This window comes from Crotalus tigris, unplaced genomic scaffold, assembly GCF_016545835.1.
Source record: "Crotalus tigris isolate CLP2741 ecotype Arizona unplaced genomic scaffold, ASM1654583v1 scf7180000018432.44079421565:4894166, whole genome shotgun sequence".
Classification (NCBI taxonomy): Eukaryota; Metazoa; Chordata; class Lepidosauria; order Squamata; family Viperidae; genus Crotalus; species Crotalus tigris.
The window spans coordinates 1676910-1701158 of NW_024096999.1; the positions used below are offsets into that span (position 1 = coordinate 1676910).

General features: G+C 43.6%; 2 protein-coding genes across 11 annotated transcripts in view; one reads left to right on the top strand and one right to left on the bottom strand.

Moving 5' to 3' along the window:
• The first annotated feature begins 1950 nt into the window (after positions 1-1950).
• LOC120312112 (AKT interacting protein) lies at positions 1951-18047 on the top strand. Of its 5 annotated transcripts, none has more exons than XM_039352403.1 (10): positions 1951-2122; positions 7155-7272; positions 7793-8001; positions 10345-10409; positions 10499-10599; positions 14395-14483; positions 14791-14889; positions 15253-15360; positions 15894-15954; positions 16963-18047. In XM_039352403.1, the coding sequence occupies exons 2-10, from the start codon at positions 7231-7233 to the stop codon at positions 17071-17073; spliced, it is 885 nt and encodes a 294-aa protein (XP_039208337.1). In that variant the 5' UTR covers positions 1951-2122; positions 7155-7230; the 3' UTR covers positions 17074-18047. The 5 variants fall into 5 exon arrangements, with proteins under 5 accessions (XP_039208337.1, XP_039208336.1, XP_039208338.1 ...); XM_039352402.1 differs by lacking the exon at positions 1951-2122 and adding an exon at positions 2199-2354; XM_039352404.1 differs by lacking the exon at positions 1951-2122 and adding an exon at positions 2199-2354 and having other exon boundaries at positions 16966-18045.
• The window catches only part of RBL2 (RB transcriptional corepressor like 2), a 31563-nt gene continuing 18850 nt past the window's right edge, over positions 11537-24249 (bottom strand). For 3 of the 6 annotated variants that reach the window (XM_039352400.1, XM_039352398.1, XM_039352401.1), the window contains 5 exons: positions 24145-24216; positions 23655-23757; positions 21677-21882; positions 21000-21164; positions 20131-20301 (listed from right to left, as the gene is read on the bottom strand). In XM_039352400.1, coding sequence (XP_039208334.1) covers positions 20131-20301; positions 21000-21164; positions 21677-21882; positions 23655-23757; positions 24145-24216 — 717 coding nt within the window. Of the gene's footprint in view, positions 12387-17635; positions 20302-20999; positions 21165-21676; positions 21883-23654; positions 23758-24144; positions 24217-24249 lie in introns of those variants that run through there. The other 3 variants (XR_005557791.1, XR_005557790.1, XM_039352397.1) reach the window with 3 other exon arrangements.

Sequence of the window (24249 nt, forward strand, 5' to 3'; positions counted from 1 at the left end):
ATCTTGATTAAAGCACCTTATTGTTTTTTAACTTTGGCAACTTGAAGGTATGTGGACTTCAACTCCCAGCCAGCTTTGCTAGATGGGGAATTCTGGGAGTTGAAACCCATACATCTTGAATTTGTCAAAGTTGAGAAACACGGGTTTAGGGCAAAGAGTGATCTATAATAGCGAAAATGTAATTGTGCAGCAGCACATCATTAAGAAAAGCGGAAGAAAAGCACCTTTTTGATGTCTTTCTTCATAACAGCTACCCAAAAAGCTTCATACTCCAACATACGTCAGCCAGACCCCGTCGCACCATACAATCAGTCACCGCATGGAAACAAACCTTATCATACGTCAAAGGAGTGTCAGAAATGGCGGCCCAAATTCTATAACCTCTGGGAATAATGGCGACCCACAAACCAACATCAACACTCTGACAAGAGCTGTCCAGAACCAAAGACGAAGTACAGAAACGAGAGATCTGCAAGATCAAATGCAACAACTGCAACCCATTCTATGTCAGACAAACAGGACAACCGAGCCCAAGAAGCCACAAAGGCTGACCAGCGGCCAATTCACCGTGACCACAAATCCCTGATCTTGACTCACATCGACACCGAACAACATCAGTTTGATTGGGACGGAACAAAAATCGTTGGTCCTGTTACTACACACCACACGTGCTAATTTGTCAAAAGACGATATTCAATGGACGACGGAACAATCAAGAAACACATCGATCTGCAACCCGCCTACGAGTCTGTAAGAAGTCGGATCAATCGAGCAACCAACCAATGACGGCGTTCACCAGCAGCCGGCTTGCATGACCTCGCTACCAGATGACCCTCACCTGGCGCAACTGGTCGGTCACGTGACCAAATGACCCCTCCTAAGACCTATACAATTCATTTAGTGACCGTTGCAAAGTACAACGGCACTGATAAAAGTGACTTAGGACCATTTTTGCCACACTTTACGACCATTGCATTAGCCCCGCAGTCACCTGATCAAAAATTCAGACACTTGGCAACTGACTTGCATTTATGACAGTTGCAGGGTCAGGCGGTCCCCTTTTGCAACCTTTTGACAAGCCAAGTCAATGGGGGAAGCCGATTGACTTCACAACCCTGTTACTAGCACAACAGCTGCAGTGATTCACTTAAGAACCGTAGAAAGGTCGTAAAATGGGGCAAAACTGACAACCCTCTGGCTTAGCAACAGAAAATTTGGCCTCAGTTGTGGTCGTAAGTCCAGAACGGACCCGCATTAGACATTAATGTGCTAGGTAGAATAAAGTTCCCCTCAGAATCAGCACTTAAACGCAGAAATATTCTTTCTTCTTGGGGCCCTGTCTGGCATTTTCATTTCCCCCCCCTTTTCCCTTCTTTCTTCCTCAGAGGTTCTTATAAACTGGAGTTTCCTCAGCCTGGCTCCTGTTTTATCGGCCGAGAAGAATAATTCTGAATAAATTGTGGCCATAAGTCGAGGACCGCCCGCACAAGCAGAAGAGAACCGGGCCAAGACGCCACAAGCGCCGAGGAGACCCCCCGGCCTGGTGAAGAAACGTCCCGAAATTAAAGAACGAGCCACCCTCATCCACCACCACCCCGGCTGCAAACATTTTCCCGCCATTTCGAAACGGTAATTAATTTGCGGGGAGGGGATCCTTCAGGCGTGAGGAAGCGTCTCCGCCAACCAGCGCCAAGGATGGTGGGATATGTAGTTCCATCCCCTCAGCTCCTCCTCTTCTGGTTCACCAATCAACGTCTCGCTCTGTTCAGCCCGAACGCTTTCATTGGCTAATCACCCCTCTCTCCCCCCGCCTCTGGCAAGTCATTTCCCCGCGGTGGCACGATTGGTGGCCTTCTCTCCAATGGCCAGCTGCGCCATCCAATGCGGATGCCCCGGTGGGAGACGCCGGGCTCCTCCCCTTAGCAACGGGGGCCGCGGCCTCCCCAACCGCTCGTGGAGGCTGCCGCGGAAGTCACAAAAGCGGCTGTGACGAGGGGCGGGGCTGAGGCAGAGGCTGGCCAATCGCCGCGTCCCCTCCCTGCCAAAGAGCCTCGGCCGAGATCATCGGGAGCATCCAGATGGGGGTGGCGAGGCGGGCAGGGCGCCAGCGGGGCCGGTCAAGGTGAGGGTCACGCCGCGGCGACGATTTGGGGGAGGCCGGGCCGCGAGCGGAGGCAGGTCGCGGTAGGAGGGCGCCGGCGCAGGCTGCGCATGCGCGCCCGGGCTTGCGCGACGGTGCCCGGCGAGGGCCAAACTTCCCCCGCCCTTCCATCGGGAGCGGGCGCGCGTTCGTTCGCGCTGACAGCCGGCCTGCGCGGATGCGGCGCCGAGGCTCTGCGCCCCCCAGGCTGAAGGTGCGCGGGGGGCTCGGGGGGCGGGCGGCGGCGGGCTGAGCGGGGAGAAGCGCCGGGCCCGGCTGGGCTGGCCGGCGTCTGGCAGGCTGCCCTTCGCCAGGTCGGGTTGCTGGCGTCCAGCTTCACTTGGCGGACTTCCAGGGCGGGCGGGGTGGAGGAGAGGCGGCGGCAGCAGCAGGGCCTGCCTGCCCGCGGCCTCCAGGGGCAGCCCGGGAGGGCGACCGGCCACGCTCCGCGCCTGGCAGGCGGCGGTTCGCCCGGTGAAGCGCTGCCTGGCAAGGGAGGAGAAGGGCGGGGGGGGGGGGAAGAGGTTCACCTGTTGAGCATCTGCCTGCCCTGAGGGTGAGGCTCCTGCTTCTCTCCCTTGACAGGAGCTGCTTATCCTCCCTCCCTCCCTCTCTCTCTCTCAAGTGTGTGTGTGTGTATGTGTGTGTGTGTGTGTGTATGTAAATAGAGAGGATATATCTATATATCTCCTCTCTATATCTGTCTCTCATGTATATGTATATATCTGCGTGTATATATACATAGTGTGTGTGTATATGTGTATATATATATTCATATATGTGTGTGTAGGTCTTTGGTTGTTCGGGTTTTCTACCGCGTAAAATTGGAAGTGTCTTGGCGACGTTTCGACGAAGTCCCATTCATCATCTTCAGGCTGGTGTTTTCAGCTTCGTGAAGCTGAAAACACCAGCCTGAAGATGACGAATGGGACTTCGTCGAAACGTCGCCAAGACACTTCCAATTTTACGCGGGAGAAAACCCGAACAACCAAAGACCTACATACAAACACCCGTGAAAACCTCAGAAAACATATATGTGTGTGTGTATATATATATATATATATATATTTATATACACAGACACACAAATATACAGATACATACACACACACACACACACACACACATATATATATATACATACATATATACATACATATATACATACATACATACATACATACATACACACACAGAGAGACATATATGTGGGCGAGACATACCCACACGGAGGATAAAAATATAATATAAATAACATAACCACCCAGCATGTGTGTGTGCGTGTATGTATATGTGATGTGTATGTATGTATATGTGCTGTGTATGTATGTATATGCATTTATACACAACAGCCTTGTTAGGTGGGTTAGGCTGAGAGAGAGAAACTCGCCCAAAGCCACACCGCCCAACTTACAGGCAACGTATTATAATATGGTTATGAACTATTATTATTATTATGTTTCAGGGCATAGTTAGCCAAAATATTAGGAGTAAACTGTAGCTAGATTTACAATCTCAGGCTGCTGAAAACTTAATAATTGAAGTCCTGACCCAGGACCTAAGACTTATGGAGCTAGTGACTAAGGATATAAGAAGTTCTAAAAAGGGTGTGTGTGTGTGTATGTGGGGGGAGGGGTTGGTGGTTGTAGGTCCAATAAATTCAAAATGTTCAAATATTGAAGGAGTCCTTTAGCTGTTGCCTGGAGGACTGTAGTCATGATGGGTATAACAGATTATTATGTCATAGTTGGTCACACAATCAGCCAGATATTTAGTCTGGATTTGTTGTTGTTTTTTTTCCACCTATGGAGTGTTGTTATATTTTTACCCACTTTCTAAATTAATTTTGATTTTATTTATTAAGAAAATGTATAGGGCGGCCCAATTCACTCGCCCTATCAACAACCCTGTGAGGTGGGCTGAGCCGAGAGTGAGAGAGAGCAGCTGATCCAAAATCACCCAACTGGCTTTCGTGCTGACCGTCTCTTGGTTTCTAGTCAACCCCTTCATCAATGTATTGTGTGTTTGCCGTCTGTTATATGAGGGCAGGCAGGTTATTGCAGCCCTCCCTGGCTAACCGTGACTTGCAAAACGTTGAAACTGGACTTCAGAAAAGGACCCTCCTTTTTCCTCCTATTGGTATAAAGAGGAAGTGTCAAATGTCATTTGAAGTCCAGAAAGTTGATTTTTTCCCCTTTGGTTTATATGTACAAGTTAATTAGTCATTGGGTTTTAATCATCTGTGGTTTATGGCCCTCCATTGTGACCTAGCCGTGGTTAAAACATTATGTATTACCTTTGTATCCTGCTGCAGTGCAAAGCCTCGGCTTAAAAAGGTGATTTTTGCTCCTGAGCTGGACTTTGTAAAAAAAAAAAAAAAATGCTTTTAACTCCGGTGTACTTCTTTCGGGTTTTAGACACGAGAGGAGGAATGTTAGCAAACAGGTGGCAAACTTGAGATTGGAAACAAACAAACAAAAAGATGCTGTGACACCAAACATTTAGCTAGACCAGCCTTTCCCATAGTTCCCATTTTAAATCGTATAATCTCCAGCTGATTTAACTTATAGAATAGATATTTCTGGGACTGGCTCTGGTTAAAAAAAGAGTGAGAACTGGTGCAAAGGAAGATTATTTCTTTAGAAGGTTTATAAAAAGCTTCGCCCTATAGGCTTTTAGATTTATACAGGTAGTCCTCAACTTATGGCCACAATTGAGCCTGAAATTTATGTTGCTAAGTGAGACAGTTAAGTGAGTTTTGCCCCATTTTACAGCCTTTCTCGTTCTGTGAATTGCTAAAGTAATTCTAACTAATTCTAGTTAGTTAGAATTAACTAACGGTTGTTAGTATTAGTATTCTAACTAATACTAACAACCGTTAGTAACACAGTTGTTAAATGAATCTGGCTCCCCAATTGACTTGGCTTGTCAGAAGTTCGCAAAAGGGGATCACACGACCCCGGAACACTGCGACCGTCATAAATATGAGTCAGTTGCCAAAGCGGCTGAATTCTGATCACGTGTCCAGGGGGATACTACAACGGTTGTAAGTTCCAGTGCTGTTATAACCTTGAATGGTCCCTAAAACAACTGTTGTAAGTCGAGGGTTTACCTGTGTGGAGAGAGAGAGAGGGTAAGAATTCCTGCTTAAACATTATGGTAGACAACTTTTTCGGCTTGAAGCTTCCTATAAAACTGCGTCTTCCTGCAGCCAGCAGAAGAATTTTCGCATGTAGAAATGGATTAGCACATAAAATACAGTACATTGTTTTGGGACGGTGTAGAGTTGATGAGATTGTATAAAGTTCAGCAACAGTTATTATTTTCTCCCAGTGCGTTTCCTGTAGGCATCTGGTTGGTTGCAGCGGAAAACCAAATAGATCTTTGGAATTTGGCCTTGCGGGGCTCTCCTTAAATCACTTCCCGATTTCTTGACTAAACATGTTTATGATGGCTTCTCTGGATTCTTCTGCAAGGCCATTCCTGGTTCTTGGCTGCCCCTGACATTGTATATGACTTGGTAGGCCTTATGGACAGGAAGAGCCAGAGGTGGGAAGGAATTCTGTCTACTAAGGCAAGGATTTTTCTTGGACGTAAAGAATAAGTTCACTGCTTAATCATAATCCTAGATCTGTAGTTCTGCATCTCTCTTTTTACAATAGATTTCCCCCCCCCCCTCCTATTTCTGAAACTCTTTCCTTTTTCTCTGTCGACTGCCCCCCTCTGGGATTTATCTCTTTGTGAAACCCTGAACAGGACTTCTTCATCCAACCCATTTCTGCTTCTATTTTTGTGCGGCAGTCTTAAATTTGGTTGAAGTCGTACACCTCCTTCTATTTCTTAATCAGATAATTTGAGGATGGAGGAACAAAAGTATCCACAGCCTTTCAGAGGCAATAGGAGCCACAGGAAGTCATTAGGTGTTCAGAAAAAGGTGTGCTGGCATTTACAACGGAGTGGGCAGACAAGTCTAACCTGCTGTTTGTTCCTTAGCTGGCCTATTTTTGTTTTACGTGCTCTTTAGGTGAGATCACATCTCCTGAAGATGGTATTGGGTCCATGACTTCTGAATAACACAAATACATTCCAGGGAGAGGGCGGGGAAAACCACATTTACTTCTTTGTTATTAAAGATAATTAAGAACACGTTAGCAACAACAACAACAACAACAACAAAAAATTAGCCTCAACCAAATCTGCTGGAATCTGATTTCGGAAACCAGGATGTTAATGACTATGTGATACTTGAGTTCAATCCATCCTGTAAACTAAGCAAAATCCTGTAGCATTTTTGTCATTCTGATACCTTTTTTGACAACATTTTATAAAGTCAGCCACTTGTGATTCATGCAGGAAAGCATTGGCTTAGCATGCAAGCCTCTATCAGTGTTTCTCAACCTTGACAGTTTTAAGGCATGTGGACTTCAACTCCCAGAATTCCACAGCCAGCATTGCTGGCTGTGGAATTCTGGGACTTGAAGTCCACATGCCTTAAAATTGTCAAGGTTGAGAAACACTGCTTGCTAGCTAAGCACATCTGGAATTTCTCTTTAGCTTTCAGTTTAGCTCTATTGTTTTTTTAAATGATGGGAATCAGTTCTGAAAAAAACATCCATGAAAAGGAAAATTCTGAGCAATGGATACTGATCCTACCTTTCCTGTAGTATTAGATATACAGGCAATCCTTGACTTATGACCATGACTTATCTCCTTGACTTTATGTCTCATCTCCTGTTCCAGACTGTTGCAAGCGTCCCTCCTTAGCTGGCCAATTTTCTCCAGCAGCAATTTTGTTTCCAGCATATTTGTTGTATTTCCAAAAAGGGATTGGGAATGTGAGTTTGCCAAAAAAGCTAGCCGAGTTCTATTAACTCATATTTGTATGTTTGATGAGGTTCGTTCTGTGTGAAATGTTGGAGAGTTAAAGAGTTAAAACATATAATTAAACTAAGAATACCTCTCTTGACTAGAGCTACGGGGAACCGAGTCATTAACTTCACTTTCCTGTTTCCAGGTTAGAAAGTAACTGTAGAAAGTCGGACACTTGGGAAGTATAGTACAATTCCATCTGGTGTTTTGGGCTACACGTTATGAACCCTTTCTGGAGCATGTCTGCAAATTCTACACGCAAGGTAGAGTATGTGCTATTTTTTTTTTTTGGTTGCTTTCACCTCTCCCGAGCTATAAACTTCAGTAATTTTAAAAACTGTAATTCCCGTGTAATTAAGTAGAAAGAATAATAATAAAAAAAGAGACTCTTCAATCCTATAATCCCACAATGATCTTAAAGGAGAATTTGCTTCTTTGGGCTTTTCCCGTCCTTTAGAACAGGGGTCTTCAAACTTGGCCCTTTTATGACTTGTGGACTTCAACTCCTGCTTTAGAACTAGGCAGGAGTTTTAAAAAAAGGATCTGGGAAAGCAGTTAGGTTGATAGCGACCTTATTAAAAGTCGACTCGGGTGTCTTGTTTAGTTAACAGTCCTATATTTGGCCGTAGTTAGTGAATTTGTTTGATATAAGTCTTAGAATCGTTTGGGACAAGCTGGATGCAAATCCGCTCAATTGCTACGGGAGTGAGATTGAACGGGGTTCACTCCTGCGTTCCAGGTGCAACTGGAGTTTGACTTTCCTATTTTGCCTCCCTCCTGCAGAAGCCGGAAACGGAAGAGAAGACTCTGGTTGGCGAGCTGAAGACGAGTCCTCCTCCACGCTCCGCTCCCAAGAAACAGCTGCCTTCTATTCCCAAAAATGTCCTGCCAATCACCAAGCCTGCTTCCCCTGCCCTGTCAGCTCAGTCTACAAATGGAACCCACGCCTCCTACGGACCTTTCTATTTGGAATATTCCCTGCTGGCAGAATAGTATGTCCGTCTTCCAAGGCAGCGTGCAGTGGTTACTTGGTTGCTTAATTTGTCATGGGATCATTTTTGTCTAGGAAGAAACACCCCATTGCCGAGTTTGCGTGTTGCAGTTGCTTTAATAGTGGGTGAATCGGGGCAATTTCCCGGAGCTTGATTTTTCTCTCTGGAGTCGATGGGCAGATCTCTGAAGAGTTGGAAGACTTTCGCGGAGTTCTCGAAAAGCCAGGGATCTGATAGATCAGCGATTGCTAACACTGCATTTTATTTTAGGGGTCCCCATCTGCCGGTTCAAGACCGACAAGGGAAAATTTCTCATGCTGCCCTTAGCTGCCCAAAATGCAGCTGGATAATTGTTAGGTTGAATCTCTGTTTTGCATTCGGCGGGGTTGTCATCAAAAAAAAGGTGGAAGTGAGACAAGGCAAATGAGCGAGTGTCCTAGGCAGATCAAATCTGGCTCAGATCTCACTGCTCAGCCCATCGCTTCTGTTGGAAGGGCTGCAGGATAGTTCATAGTTTAGGGAAGGCTGCTCAGGATTGTTGAGAGTTGGGCAGCATACACTTTTAATAATAATAACCAACGCTCTTTAGCCTCCAGTGGGCGGATGTCCACTCCAGAAAGGTCTCCTTTGAAAGATGTATAGCAAATCTCCTTCATCTGTTAGATTTATCTTCCAGAATTCAAGGCAGCACAGAAAAAAGGTTGGACTGACTCAAAATTATACGTTCTCCAGGAAGGGAGGGAGGGCGTGTGATCCGACTGGGAAAATCTCTTATAGATAATTAAGATAAAATCCACATGGTCTTTTCTTTGATCATCTGCTAACGTGTATCCTAAGTATGTAATTGAAAAAGAGAAGGAATTGAGCAGCAGAAGTTCCAATCCCTACTGAAAAGCGATTTCTGAATATGCCGCTAACAAAGAATGCATCAGAGTAATTTCCCCCCATGACATAAGCCCTTATACTTTTTATATAAATAAGTTTATTTTAAGATGGGCTGCCAGGTAACAACGAACTAGAATAGATGAAGGCTGCCCTCTGCTTTTGTTGTGTCTTTGTTGCCGCCATCGTTGGCTTAAGAAAGACTGCGAGTTGGCCCATTTTAAGAAATTCGTTTCCAGGTCAACGTGTTCTTGGCTTTGCTTGCAAAATTACTCTTTTATTAACCTATCTGAAAATTATGAGCTGGCCTATTGAGTAAATGTGAATCCATACAGGCCTTGACCCTGTGTGGTCAGTGAAAAAAAGCTAGGTTTCTCGACTAGCTTTGTTCAGTTGAACAGACGTGCATTTTAGCTAATCAGAATCTTATTTATGAAATCTTTTTGTCTTGGTTTGGCAAAATGCGCTCCTCCCGCTTCTGTTAACTCGATGGCTGGGTCAGATTCTGCTGCTGTGCTGGGAACAGAACTCCCTCTTGTTCTCACCAATCGCCCTCGTCAAGAAAGCATTGGGTGTCCTCCAGCTGCAACAGGATTACATGATGTAATCTGCTCCCAAAAGTTTAAAAAAAGAAATCAGAAATGTCATAAATCATCCTTCTGTATCAGGCAAAGGGGTTACAAAGGACTTTGAAATTGTTTGTCTCCTGCCACCGTTCTTGTTACTCCTCTGGTGTTTCGTGCAAAATATTATGGGCTGGGCAGGAAAACAAGATTTTCTCCTCTAGTCTGTTCTCAGCTAAACGAGGCAGATACCGGTAGGAAGAGTAGCTATGCTAAAACTCTTGTTCCTTCATGGAACTCAAGCTTGGCAAGTACTGTCCATCAGAAGCAGACCTGGTTAGTTTCCAACGAGCCTGCATGCTTTAGGAAAAAACATCGCTTTATTTTTCTCTGCAGTCATTTTCATTCCTTATTTCCATGCTGAACTTCAGATTTTCTTGGCACGCCTGCTTTTTATGCTCACTTTGTTGAGTCCTCAAAGCCGGATTCACAAAGTTCTCCTATCTATCTCAGTTAATGCTTTGGGTAACTGGGCCCCTAGTGCTGAAAGTATATCCTGGTTAATAGTGACCTCTGTATACCCTATAGCAGTGTTTTCTCAGCATTGGCACCTTGAAAATATGTGGACCTCAACTCCCAGAATTCCCCCAACCGGCCTTGGGGATGTTGACGTCCTGGGAGTTGGAATCCACACAAGTTCACAGTGCCAACACTGAGAAATTCCACTCTAGATTTGCTGTAGCAGATGAGCAGAAGGTAACATCTGTGTGCCTTTGGCTCCTAGGAAGAAGTTTCTTAAAAAAAAAATGCAAATAGTGGCTTTATTCTCAGGAAGGTGTAGTTGAAAAAAAATTTTTTTTGAACGCCCTCCAAATCCTAATTGTGCCTTTTATTTCAGTACTTTAGTTGTGAAGCAAAAGCTGCCGGGAGTCTATGTTCAACCTTCTTATCAGTCCGCATTAAGTAAGTCTGATATTCCTGGTCTGTTTCCCACCTTAACACAGTTATTTCAGTGGCTCATTTTCTGACCTCCTTTTTTTTTTTGTGAACAGTGTGGTTTGGAGTAATATTCATAAGACACGGGCTATACCAGGACGGTGTGTTTAAGTTTACAATCTACATCCCTGACAATTATCCTGATGGAGATTGCCCAGTAAGTAGCCCCTGTGGGATGAATCCAGAATATTACTTGAACGTCTCTCCCTGACCAGCCTCAATATTCATGTTGTCTCAGTTGAAAGATACAGGAAGAATGCTTGCGTTTATTGTATTCTTTATTGACGGGCAGTGTCCTGTCCTGACTCTAGAAAGAGTACAGAGAAGAGCAACAAAGATGATTAGGGGACTGGAGGCTAAAACATATAAGGAACGGTTGCTAGAATTGGGAATGTCTAGTTTAACGAAGAGAAGGACAAGGGGGGACATGATAGCAGTGTTCCAATATCTCAGGGGCTGACACAAAGAAGAGGGAGTCAAGCTATTTTCCAAAGCACCTGAAGGCAGGACAAGAAGCAACGGATAGAAACTAAGCAAGGAGAGAAGCAACCTAGAACTAAGGAGAAACTTCCTGGCAGTCAGAACAATTAACCAGTGGAACAGCCGACCTCCAGAAGCAGTAAATGCTCCAACACTGGAAGTTTTTAAGAAGAGACTGGGCAGCCATTTGTCCGAAATGGTGTAGGGCTTCCTGCCTGAGCAGGGGTTGGACTAGATGACCTCCAAGGTCCCTTCCAACTTTACTACTATTACTATTCTTTGGCCAAAGAAATGTTGAAATCGGCTTATCTCTGGCTCTTGAAAAGGACACCTCTGTATGTGTTTCCATGCTGAATGACACAGCATAAAAGGAAAAAGGATTGCAGAGGGAAGAGGAGGAAAAATGAGGTGATTTGGGGATTAAACCCGGGTAACAATTCTTAAAACGTAATCACGGCTTCTAAAGAAGCGGACTGGAAACTTTGAGGAGAGTGGAGATGTGACAGAGTACTCACTTTTGTGCATCAATAAATGATGTTGGGTGGCATCTGAAGAAGGGAAAATCTGGTGGAGCTGATCTTTCAGTAGAATAGATAAATAGGAGACAAGCAATAGTCTTTCCAAGCTGTAACTTTATTTAGGAAGCAGGCGAATAAGCTATCTGCGTCAAATGTTTTCCTGTTTATAAAACACTTGGCAATGCTCAATAAGGGAGTGGGCTACATATATACTCTACATTACCTAAATAAATAATTAGATATTGGAGACATAGAAATAATGGCTTACCTAAGCTAGGCCAGTTTGGTAAATTGGTGGCTGAGGTGAGATTTGAACCCGTGATCCTGTATCTGAGCGCATGAATATAGTTAAGATTAGGCCGCTATTCTATTGAAAGCCTTAAGATTCCCAATCCAGAAACTAACTGGTTAATCCTTCCTGAGACTTAAAAGCATTCTCAGTTCAGGAATTTGTTCAAAGTATTAAAAAGAAATCTATCCTTGTTTATTTGGCACGTTCTTCATCTTAAGGTGGGCAAAAGGACAAATGTTATTTTTCTGCATTTAATTATTAAGAGTCAGAAATCCTGGTGGATTTATTGCAATCTGCCAAAAGATTCTGGATATTCTCTGTCTTTTATCGTCACACGGCGTGAATTTTAAAACTCATAGTTACCTGTAACAGTTCTGGCTTTTCCGGTGGGGCCAAGTCCAAACCTATTAATGAGAATATTTTGAAGTCACCCACAACAGATGGCAGCCACTTACCTTCCTTCTTGCATTGCGTAACAATGAAATGCATTGTAGTTTTTTCCCCTTAGTTCCTGAGCTTACAGTACTGCCTTGTTTACCATTTCTGGGTTGACTCTGGCAGATCTCAAGGGACCAAGTAATCCAGCCAGACTCGGAGACGTTTATGGCAGCGAAGTTATTGTCAACATGTCTTCAGGTTCCTGGAACTTCTTTGCTGGGAAAATTAAATACTTTTTAATTTAGAGCAATATCGGGCAAGAACCAAGCCACATGTAAAACATGAAGAACTTAAAAATATAATTAGAAGAGTTTGGGACAATAATGCATCTAAACTTTAAAAAAAAAATACTGTAACTCAACTCGTGACCCAATTATTGCATAGTCGTCTTGTGGAATTAAACTTTTAAAAAAGTAATTCAGGATTTGTGAGACGCACTTATGCTTTAATTAAGCATTTAATTTAATTAAGATGAGCCGAGGTGGCGCAGCAGTTAGAGTGCAGTCCTGCAGGCCACTTTAGCTGACTGTGTTCAGCAGGTCAGCGGTTCAAATCTCACCGGCTCAAGGTTGACTCAGCCTTCCATCCTTCCGGGGTAGGTAAAATGAGGACCCAGATTGTTGGGGGCAATGTAAATATATATATACATTGCTTACTGGTGTACACCGCTTAGAGAGTGCTTGCACTTAAAGCGGTATATAAGTCTCATAAATAAATAAATAAATAAATTGAAATTCGATTCACTGGAAGAGTAAATATATTTGCATGGAAGAAATTTTGGGCGCAGTGGCTCAGGCTATTTAAATTAGAGATACAATTAAAAAGGAATACCAGGACACCAATGTCCCAGTTGCCAGGGTGCAGGCAGGGCTCCAGGGAGCGGCTGCTTCAGTTTATTGGCGATCTTCCTATTAATACAACTAGGATACATCATAGCAGGTGGCAGTATCTGGTTGACCTTAAGATGAGATAAGCAGGTTTCTACTTGGAAGGAAGCCATCAGGAATCCACAGGGTTGTGGGCTAAATTGGGAAGACAGAATCTATTATGGGAGAAAGCAGTATGTATGGGGAAACCAGGAGCTGAGCTCAACTTGAAAGAAAGTCAAGGATAATCCTCCTGGCCCTGCTGAATAGCTCTCCAAGGGATTGGGGTTGGTAGAAGCTACTGAGTTTTTAAAAATATTTTCTGTCTGCCTATCTATCAATCATCTATCTCTACCCCTCTCCTGTCTGTCCGTCTGCCTGCCTGCCTCTATCTGTCTGTCTGCCTATCAGTCATCTATCTCTACCCCTCTCCTGTCTGCCTGTCTCTGTCTGTCCGTCTGCCTGCCTGCCTCTGTCTGTCTGTCTGTCTGCCTATCAATCATCTATCTCTACCCCTCTCCTGTCTGTCAGTCTGCCTATCAATCATCTATCTCTACCCCTCTCCTGTCTGTCTGTCTGCCTGCCCTTGCCTGCCTGCGTCAGTCAGTCAGTCAGTCAGTCAGTCAGTCTGTCTGTCTGTCTGTCTGTCTATCTATCTATCTATCTATCTATCTATCTATCTATCTATCTATCTATCTATCTATCTATCTGAAAATAAGTCTTATCCCTCATTTTCCAGGAAATGAGGGATAAGACTTATTTTGGCTTATCTATCACGCTGCCCATCTCGCCCAAGACGACTGTAAAGTATTCCTGCCTCTTTTCTCCACACCCTAAGGAAAATCTGGGATCAATTCCCAAACTCTTAAGAACTCCTCGAGTTTGTGTTTACTCACAAACCACAAAAATGCAAATTTGTGGATTTGATCGCAATCTGCTCAAGAGTGCACTTGTCTAGGAAACTAGTTAATGCCTGACCGGGTTGACATTTAGCGAAAGGCAGCACAGTAGCCTGCTGAGAAATTTTAGTCTCTAGGGTTGACATTGATTGATTGGTTATATATGCCATCAAACTGTTCTGGACTCTTAGTAAGCACATGGATAGATTTCCTCTTTGATGATGGCTAACGATCCTGGCCTTTCAAATCTTCAGACAGCACATTTCTTAAAGGCTCAAAAACAGTCCAAAAGGGCTCTTAACAGCCAATGTGCAACACGACCCTTGCACCTAATAATTGTTTATTGTGTCACGCACACAAAAACCTTTCCTCTGACGAAGGAAGGAAACTTGAGTGGACTTCGTAAACCAATCTGCCATGTTTGACATCAGTGTTTTTCTCTCTTCCCCCCCCCCCCAGCGCTTGATTTTTGATCTTCCCATTTTCCACCCGCTGGTGGATCCTGTCTCAGGTGAACTGGACGTGAAGAGAGCATTTGCCAAATGGAGGTGAGAGGGATGGGATGGGTCTAGACCAGTGGTTCTCAACCTGTGGGTCGGGACTCCATTTGGGGTTGAACGACCATTTCACGGGGGTCGCCAAACAAGGCTGTCCGCCATTTTTCCCCCTTTTCTTTGGCCATGCCCCTGGCACCCGCTGATGTATAAGTGGTTGGGGGTCACCACAACATGGGGAACTGTATTATGGGGTCGCGGCATTAGAAAGGTTGAGAACCACTGGTCTAGAACCTCGGTATTGAGCAGAGAAAGATGGGCCTTTGACAAGGCCTCTTACCTGCGTTTCTTTCTCCTACAGGCGCAATCATAATCACATATGGCAAATACTGATGTACGCGCGCCGAGTTTTCTACAAGATTGACACAACCAGCCCTCTCAACCCTGAATCTGCTGTGCTGTAAGTTCTTTTTCTTCGGGGGGGGGGGAGGTTAGAAACTTCTCTGAAAGCTGCAGTTCATCATATAGATTATTTTTGAGTATAGTTTTTTCTTAATGACCTATAAAATGCCTGAAGCCAAATGTCACTGGTTTATTTCCACTAACCACGGTAATGTATAGTTATGCCTTTTTTTTTTAATCCTGTCAAACAGAACCTTCAGATTTCTGGGTATTATGTTTATATAAAACAAATTTTGTGGTGGGTAAAATGCGCAGTAAATCTGCTTATGGGTTGTTGTTTTTTTTTTTAAGACATTTGATAGAAAGCGTCCATTCCTTCCAGGAGCGTTCTACGATGCATTCTTTCTCTTTCTCTTCTTAGGTATGAAAAAGATATTCAACTCTTCAAGAGCAAAGTGGTCGACAGTGTAAAATTATGCAGCAGTCACCTATTTGATCCCCCCAAAATTGAAGACCCCCATGCAATTAGGTAGCTTAAGAGTAGTGATCAAGTCACATGATGTTGTTTGGGACCAAGTACAGTCAGTTCGAATTTAGCAAGAGCCTCAGTTGACGGTTCAGCTACGGCGGTGATGGAAAAGTAATGTTGTGACTGTCCTTGCAGTTACGACCTCCACAGCTCTGTAAAGCAAGGGAAGCTGAACTAGGACTGTAATGGCCAAGTTACTAATTCCATTTTGCCGCTAAACGAGAACTTCCTGTGTTTCTCTTAACCCGATGTAGATTTAGGCTCTCTATTGTTTACAAGCCCATGCAAACTGGAGGGTTTTTTCCCACCCAATAAATTACATTCATAGATGTCCTGTGTGGCACCCAAAAAAATGTTGCCAAGTTCTTAATTCTTAAGACATTGTAAATGTCCAGTAGACGTGCTTAGGAGAGTGGTTATTTAATTTTCATGTTTTACCTCTGCTGGGTTACTGTATTTCCATTAAATAGATGTTCTGCCTTTAGCTTTGAAAACGTGGGAAGCCTGGCTGACATTTTGCTTGCGTCTTGCAGCTTTTCTCCCTGGAATCCAGCTATACACAATGAAGTGAGAGAGAAGATGTTGACTCAGAAGGTATGGAAGAAAGATATATCTTATTTTATAGAAATGGGTAAAAAGGAACGGGAAGAAATACGTGCTATTGCATCGAAAGAAACTGAGGCAAGCTCCTTACGCTGAAAAGGTCCTTGCGTAGCCTTGTTGTGAGATAAGAGACAGTGTTGTTTGTGTGTGGGGGTGGGTTGTACATCTTTGCACACTGGATAGGATGAAACAATGGCTAGAAAAGCACATGGCTGCACATCGAGGGGTGCCCAACTTTAGCAACCTCAAGACTTGTGGACTCCAACTCCCAAGTCCACAGCTCTTAAAGTTGGCTGGGGAATTCTGGGAATTGAGGTCCACAGCTCTTAGATGGCTGGGGAATTCTGGGAGCTGAAGTCCACAAGTCTTAAAGCTGCCAAGGTTGAGCATCCCTGATTTAAACTATATTTTGATACTGAAGTGCAGAGACGTTAAAAAAAGCAGTGGTTCTCAACCTTTTTAATGCCGCGACCCCCAACTGGTCGTAAGTCGAGGACTACTCAGCTGGTCGTAAGTCGAGGACTACTCAACTGGTGCAGCACCGTTTGCAGAATGGGACTTTTGGCGGGCTCAGCAGGGCAGAGACAGCCTGGACAATTCCTATTGGCTTTTGAAAGCCAATAGAATTAGACTCTATTCAAGAGAGTCTCTTGGCTTTCAAAAGCCAATAGAATAAAAGGGAGCAGCACAGCTAAGAAAAAGGGGGAAAAATGGCGGACTGCGTTGTTTGGCGACCTCCGTGAAATGGTCATTCGACCCCAAATGGGGTCCCAACCCACAGGTTGAGAACTACTGTATTAAAGCATTTAACTCTTTTAGGATTCAGCTGCATTGTGGATTACTCAACTGAGCAAGGATGGGCAAGTCTCTTTCAGGGTGGGTGGGTGGGTGGGGGTGTAGGTTTCTTTAGAAGACAAAAGAACTTGCCAAAGACGACAAAATGACCAAGTTCGCAACAAAAGCTGCTTTCCCCCCCCCCATTTTTACGTTTCCTCCTAGAAGAAAGGAGATGACCAGCAAGGCAAGAACATGCAAGTCTCCGGCCTATCCTGGGTGAAGCCAGGCTCCGTTCAGCCGTTCAGCAAAGAAGACAAGACTCTTCCTACTTAGCTACCGAAAAGGATGAAAACACTCCCAACACTTTTGACTGGAAGGAGGAACATAAACAGAGCCCAACAGCGAAAACTGTGGTTCTCCTTCTTGACTTTGGATTAGTAAAAAGAGTAAAATGCTAGCTAAAGGAACCCTGTCCTTGGGTTACTTGGGCTCTTCTTGATGTTTTACGTGGGTTTTAATTGCAGCTGGCAAGTCGGTTTTTATAAGGCCGGGCTTCTGTAGGGAAGCCCGTCGCGTGTGGGTAAATGAAGGGCTCAGGAGTCAAATGTAGCTTGAGGTTTTCAATGGGTTCCTTTTTAAAGTTTTGTTTTTTTAATGTAAAGAATCAGGCCAGAAAAAACTCATTCCAGAGATAATCTGTGTTTGTGTAAACTAATATAGCAGAGTAAAATAACTATATTTAAAAACTTTTAAATGCATTGGTTTCTATTGTAAATATATTAGGATGTGGAATTTGTAAATACTTGGTTCCAATTCCTTCTAGCCCTTTTAGGGGCAGAAAGGCCGAGACTGATTATGTATGGTGTGTACCGATTTATTTTTTTTCCCCCTTTTCTCCTTTACAGATGTTGCCATTACTGGCTGCTCCTAACATCACTTGTCCCATAATCTTTAGGGCTACAACCCAATTGCCTGCAAGAATCATACAGGAGGAAAGATTTTACTGCAAAGAGAGACTTCAGTAGAGAACTCTTCCCATTGTGATAGTTGCATGCATCTTAACTCAAACAGCCTAAAGATGTGTGGAAGTAATATTAGAGGCAGCCCTAAATAGTACATTAGTCAGGAAAGGTGAGGGTTTTTAATGAAAAAAGAATCGAAATCCTTTAGAGTTCTTGGTTTTAATAAAATCTTAAAGAGAACCTAGCATAGGTTGACTTAGGAATCATGCTTGAGATGGCTTGACTAATGTGTTAATAGTGACATCTTAAAAAAAAATAAAATAAAGACCAATCATGGCAGAAAGACTGTGTTGTAGTTTTCTTCTTTGGGTAAAATATTTGCAAATTAAGTACAAGTTCTTTGGAATTCTGATTTGCCAATTATAGTAAAACCTCAAGTTAACAGGCCATTTAACAGAAAAGGGCTTCTATAATGCCCCCATTCTGTTAAATCAGGAAATACACCATTTGTATAAGGGTATCAATAGGTAAATTTAAGTGTATCTTGATGCAAGAATGACTGGATGGGAATTTTGAATGCAAAGCCTACTAAATGCAGGAAAGATTTCACAGTGTTTAACTATGGCTTAATCTACGGGACACAATTCTTTTTTTCCTCTTTGGAGAAGCTAGGCTAGCAAGAAACAGAACTGCTGATAGTGCCTGAAGGCTGAATTAGCTGGGTTTTTTTTTGTTTTTGAAATCAGACCTTTTTGGTTTTGTTCCTTTATAAAACTTATCAATCACACAAATGGGCTGAACTTACCGGCACCCAAAGATGTCCTATTTCATGACCCTGTCCCTGCCTTGATTTATGTCCAGTCAATCATTTCATAAAGCTAAAATCCTTCCTCCAATGTCTACATTGAGATCCTCTTGGAGCAATTTTAAGAGCAGCACAGATCTGTTCCAAATGCAATCCAGGCCATAAAGCTCTGCACAACACTTGCGATACTGAACAGGATCGTTATCAGTCTTCAAAGTGATTGTCCAATTGCCCAAACACCATTTTTCACTTCTCTACACACACATTTGATCTTTTATGGGGTAAAAAAAAAATGGAATTTTTCAGCATCTATTAGGAACCATATGAAAGCCGCAGTCCACTGGCGGAGTACACATTCTTTGCATGCAGAGAGTCTTGGATTTAATCCACAGCATCCCTAAGGCTAGGAAATGGTTTTATTGCATGCTAGTGAACCATTGTTATCACAAATAGACAGCCAGGCTAGGTGGGGGCCGGTTCAATAAGAATAGGTGTTTTTTTTTCATGTTCTACATCATTCTTCCTGACCTCCATTTAAAGCAGTTAAACGCTGCAATGGACCAAAAAGCTGCACCGATAATCCAGGATGGCTAGCCGTTTTGAAAAAGACCAGCGGGAAGAACTAACCAACTGCCACGATAAAGCTAAGAAGCTGGGAAGGCTAGCAGTCCTGTCTTAACATACACAAGAGTTCAGTATGACTTCTGTGCACTTCCAGAATAAATATAATTCAAGCAGTTTAACACAGCTTTTCATCTTAGGGTTTGCTATTTAAAATATATATGTATATATATTTCAAAAGTGCCATTGCCAAGGTTGCAAAACTCTTAATTTGCATTTCAAAATATTTTGGGAACTAGTGAAGTGCTACTTGCTGATAGATGACTTGAAACATTGCAGAGCTAAAATATAATGAAAGTGTAGTATATATACATAATATTCCTGTATCACCTGAACGGCATAGAAGGAAAGGAGAAGGGAGGGGAGGGGAGGCTTAAATCCTCCCATCCTCCCCTCCATTTCAATTTCTGGTCTGTCTCCAGTGTGCTTTAACAAATGTGCTAGAATCTTCACTCCTCATTTAAAAGGAGGTTCACAGCAGTTCGAAACTGGGTCAGGTAATTAGTCAGAGAACTGATTCTATCACTGCTGACTGCCTCATTTCCAAATCCATTGTTAAAATACTGCCGATTCTAAACATGACACTGGATGAGATCCAATTAGCTAAAAAAAGGAAGAAATGTTAATGGGCTAATGTAAAAACGTACTGGTCTTCCAGTTCTGAGTTTAAAACCAACCCCTTCTACCAAATAAATTAAAAAGGATGTAAACATCCATCGATGGGATACATCCAAGCAAAGCTGGTGTGACTCGCAGCGTGACTGGCAGGAAATCCTCCTTCTCAAACTTTCCGACTGTCTTTGAGCAGAAGACGTCAGTGGTGTGTGCGTGTGTGTGTATGCAGAAGATTCCTCTTTTTGATGTCAGGAGCATCAGATTAAAAAAAAAAGGACCTCATTTCTGCCCCCAAAGTGCTTTGGAGATGTGGAAGTCACAGCTTCTATTATTACTGGTCCAAGTCCAGATAGCCATTAAAAAAAAATTCTCGGTGAGTCTTTGACATCAGTGAGAGACCCTGTCGTTTGCCACATCTTGTAACCTTCTCAGAAGGGCAGTGTGGTTTTCCAGGCACATGCGCTTGGCTGGTGATTCTGCCCCCTCCTCTAAGACGATGCCCCTCTTTTTCGTGGAGGTCTCACCAGTTCTAATCATGCTGTTAATCTCTTCAAGTCTCTGAAACATGCAACGAGCAAGAAAAACTGGTCATTTCCCCCCTCCTCCTGAAAATCCATCTGCAAATACTAATCTCTTTGTTGCTTGTTTAAACTACTGACATCATGTTGAACTTCGGTACTTGTAAACCCTGTTAAGCAACATGGCTGAGGTTGCTTCAGGTCCCTACGCCGTAAATTAATATTTCAAGATTACATCTCAAATCCCCACCGTTCAAATAGTGCCTTTTTTGTCTCAATCACTGGACTCATTTTTAAAGAGGCTCCAATCAACATTCACCCTGACAAATACAGCCTTGGAAAAATATTAAATACTTGAATAATATGATTGAGAAACAAAACTTTGCATTTTGTCTTCCAAATATTTTCCCTCCGTGTGTGTGTCATATAAATAATGACGTTCATTGGCAATCTAGTCAGCCATGAATATTTAGAAAGAAAAAGGACATACAGTTTGCTAAATCATGTAAGTCAGTGTTTCCCAAACTTGACAATTTTAAGGCATGTGGACTTCAACTCCCAGAATTCCACAGCCAGCAACGCTGGCTGTGGAATTCTGGGAGTTGAAGTCCACATGCCTTAAAATTGTCAAGTTTGGGAAACACTGATGTAAGTTACTGATTTATTAAAATGACATATAAGATTTCAAAATAGTTAATGGGTAATAGCACCACTGAGGGATCCAACAGCAGCTCTTACCTTAGATGGGCTGCTGCTAAAATAGTAGAATATTTTCTCACGCCGAGAAGTTGCACATTCGTTTTTGTGGGGGGAAATGTAAATTGGGTGGTTTTGAGACAGCTGGATTCTGCGTGGAGAGCCGGTTCTCACAAAGGGATACGGAGACAAGGGAGGGACATCAGTCTGATGCAGAAGAGCAATAAGATGCGTGTAGTTCGCAAGCAAGCACAAAAAAAGAGAGCAGAATGCATTTGGCAACTTAAAGCACCACAAGACATCCACTTGGTTTTTTACATTAATGGTCCTGAGCAATTTGGATGTTCTATTATGAGAATTGTAACAAGTTTTCAGAGTTATCAGTTTTAAAAACTTAGCCTACGGGATACAAGAATTCCCCGTGTCAAATACAAGATGGTTCCCTTTTGTTGTAAAGGCAGATGATTTGGCTTTATTCGTCTTTAAGATTTATTTTTTGCAACAGATTTAGGTTTAAGAGAGTCCTCTTCTTTTAATTCCCAGTTTCTGCCCAGATCACAAGTCAATATCCACGCACATACCCTCCCCCCAAATTATTATTATTTTTTTAAAAAAAGCAAAATATTATAATGGCAGGACAACCTGAGTGTCTCCAGTTGTTAATCAGACAGGTAGCAGCTTAACTATTTGCAAGAAGGAAGGCAAAAAGGGTTACTTACTCCATTGGCTGAGGAGTACTTCAGGGCAAAGTCTTTGATCCGGTCTGTGTAGACATTATTATAAAACTGAATCAGGTCTCCACGCTCCTCTTCCTCAGTGTCACTGCTGGCTCCGGTGAGTCGCGTTGGGGTAGGAGGGGCGCTACTAGGCTGCGGGGCAGGCAGGGTGCTACTCGACCTCATGACTGGGCTGGAATCTCGGCTTGCTGCAAAGACAGATTGAAATGCACCGCGTCGGACAGTTTTATGAAACCACTGTTTATTCCGGCCTTTTTTTCTCTTTTTGTCTAGCTCAGTGGTTCTCAACCTGTGGGCCGGGACCCCATTTGGGGTCGAACGACCATTTCACGGGGGTCGCCAAACAAGGCTGTCCGCCATTTTTTCCCCCCTTTTCTTTGGCCACGCCCCTGGCACCCGGTGATGTATAAGTGGTTGGGGGTCACCACAACATGGGGAACTGTATTATGGGGTCGCGGCATTAGAAAGGTTGAGAACCACTGGTCTAGCTTTTAAGGCGGCAGGGGAGAAAGTGGTAGACCAGTGTTTCTCAACCTTGACCATTTTAAGGCATGTGGACTTCAACTCCCAATGCTGGTTGTGGAATTCTGGGAGTTGAAGTCCACATGCCTTAAAATAGTCAAGGTTGAGAAACACTGTGGTAGACCCTACGTCTTTGGGCCAGTCTCCAGGAGACTGGGAGGTCTAGTCCCTCCTTAGCCATGAAAGCCAGCTGGGTGACTTTGGGCCAATCACCAGGAGGCGAGTTCTTGTTCCCCTTACGGCAGGAAATCTGGCCAGGTGACTTTGGCCAATCACCAGGAGACTGTGAATTCTAGTCCAGCCTTAGGCATGAAAGCGAGCTTGGTGCCTCTGGGCCAGTCAATCTCAGTCCAACTCCCTCACAGGGTTGTTGTGGAGACAATAGGAGGAGGGAGGTGTATTGGATATGTTTGCCACCTTGGAGGTATTGGCAAAAATAATAAAGGCGGGATACAAATAAAGAAACGAATAAAAAATATTCTTCTTTCTTAAAAATATCCCGCAGGGATTTATCTTCTTTCTGCTAAGTCTTCGTCAGCGATGTCCTGATGAAGCTCAGTTCCTTTCGCTCGTGGCCTTTGTCTGAAATTGATGTGTTGTGTTCCCGAAGGTTCAGCAAACAAGTGTTCTGTTCCAGCCTATTGTCGTCCTTGTTCTCTTCACAAGGACAAAACCCCTGCTACTACAATAGGCTGGAGACTTGCAAACAAAAACCCCTTTAATTGTGTTGACAAACCTGTCAAATGCAACAAATTCAAGTCCAAAAGAACACAATGAAAAGCAGACGCCAAATCATAAGAGAAGTCACAAATCAAGATTCCAAAACGCAGTTTTCAAAGGGTTGCCTTCAGCAACCAGCACCACCCACACCTCCTCCCTTTATTTAGCAGTCCTGAGGCAGTGCCTCTCCTTGCCGTTTCTTCTTACTTTGGAGGTGCCTCATTGACCTCTGTTGCCTTACTCTGGCTAATTGACGCCACCTGCGTGCGTCAATTAGCAAGTCCATCTGCTGTGATTCCTCCAAGTCTGACTCACGCTCCTCGCACAGCTGAGCTTCATCAGAAACATGACTGGAGGGCCCAGACTCTGCATCCAACTGTGAGTCCTGTACTTCAGAGCCTTCCTCTGGCTCTGATGGCCCTTCAAATGCCTCCTCCACCTCCTCCTCAGATTCCTCCGACTCAGCTGTGGGGAGCATAGGCTGGCACGGAATCACAACAACAAGGTCCCTTTTTCCAAATGTACTTTTTGACATGACTTCTATACCCAGGAACGGAGGTGTTTTGACTAAGCACTAAATCTACCCTTGATAACACCTTGGGCCGTAAAACGGTTAAATATTTACCCACAGTATAAAGTCTGATGAGTAACTGTCAGAATTTTCCATCCGGGTTCACTCAATACTCCTTCGAGTGTTCTACTAACTACATTCACTTACTTCGGTCCTTATTTTTCTCCACTGGGGAAGCCTGCGGGTTGTTTGTGTCGCTGGTGCCAGAATTCCTTCGTCTTCTGCCTTTAATCAACACACTACGGTACACCTTAAAAAAAAAAAAAAAGGCAAAATTATTTCAGAAGAGAAAATGGCCTGGCTGCATAAAAAAATAAGCTTTCAACGGGAGGGTTATTCTTGTGATACTTTTCAAAGACAACGCCAAGCCCCGCTAGATGGAACCCCTGCAGGTCTAAAAGTGGCATCAATCTGAGACGCATTTCATAGTCGTTTTACGGAAGGCTCTTTTTTTCACGAGGTAGGATTGGACATATCTGACCTCCTTTTAACAGAACTGAGTGCTAATCTTGAACACTATGCCAATATCTGGAATTTCCCGTCTTAAGGCTGAAAGTACTTGGACTGAAGAAGAAAAGAAAGTCCCATAAAACCACTGGATGCAGCATGAATACAGGAACAAAGAAACTGTTCTCACGTGGCTTTTGGCCTGTGGCTGCATTCGGTAGTGGCGCATGATGTTCTGAAACGACGTGTCTTCTTTTGTAACCTAGAATGCAAAGGCGTCCATTAGCTGACACGT

What these genes read in the sequence shown, in the direction of transcription:
- LOC120312112 (XM_039352403.1), top strand. Translation starts at nt 7,231, where the DNA reads ATGAACCCTTTCTGGAGCATGTCTGCAAATTCTACACGCAAG. An exon ending in ATCCTGATGGAGATTGCCCA is followed by an intron (nt 10,600 to 14,394) that starts GTAAGTAGCCCC and finishes CCCCCCCCCCAG; the next exon opens with CGCTTGATTTTTGATCTTCC. An exon ending in AACCCTGAATCTGCTGTGCT is followed by an intron (nt 14,890 to 15,252) that starts GTAAGTTCTTTT and finishes TTCTCTTCTTAG; the next exon opens with GTATGAAAAAGATATTCAAC.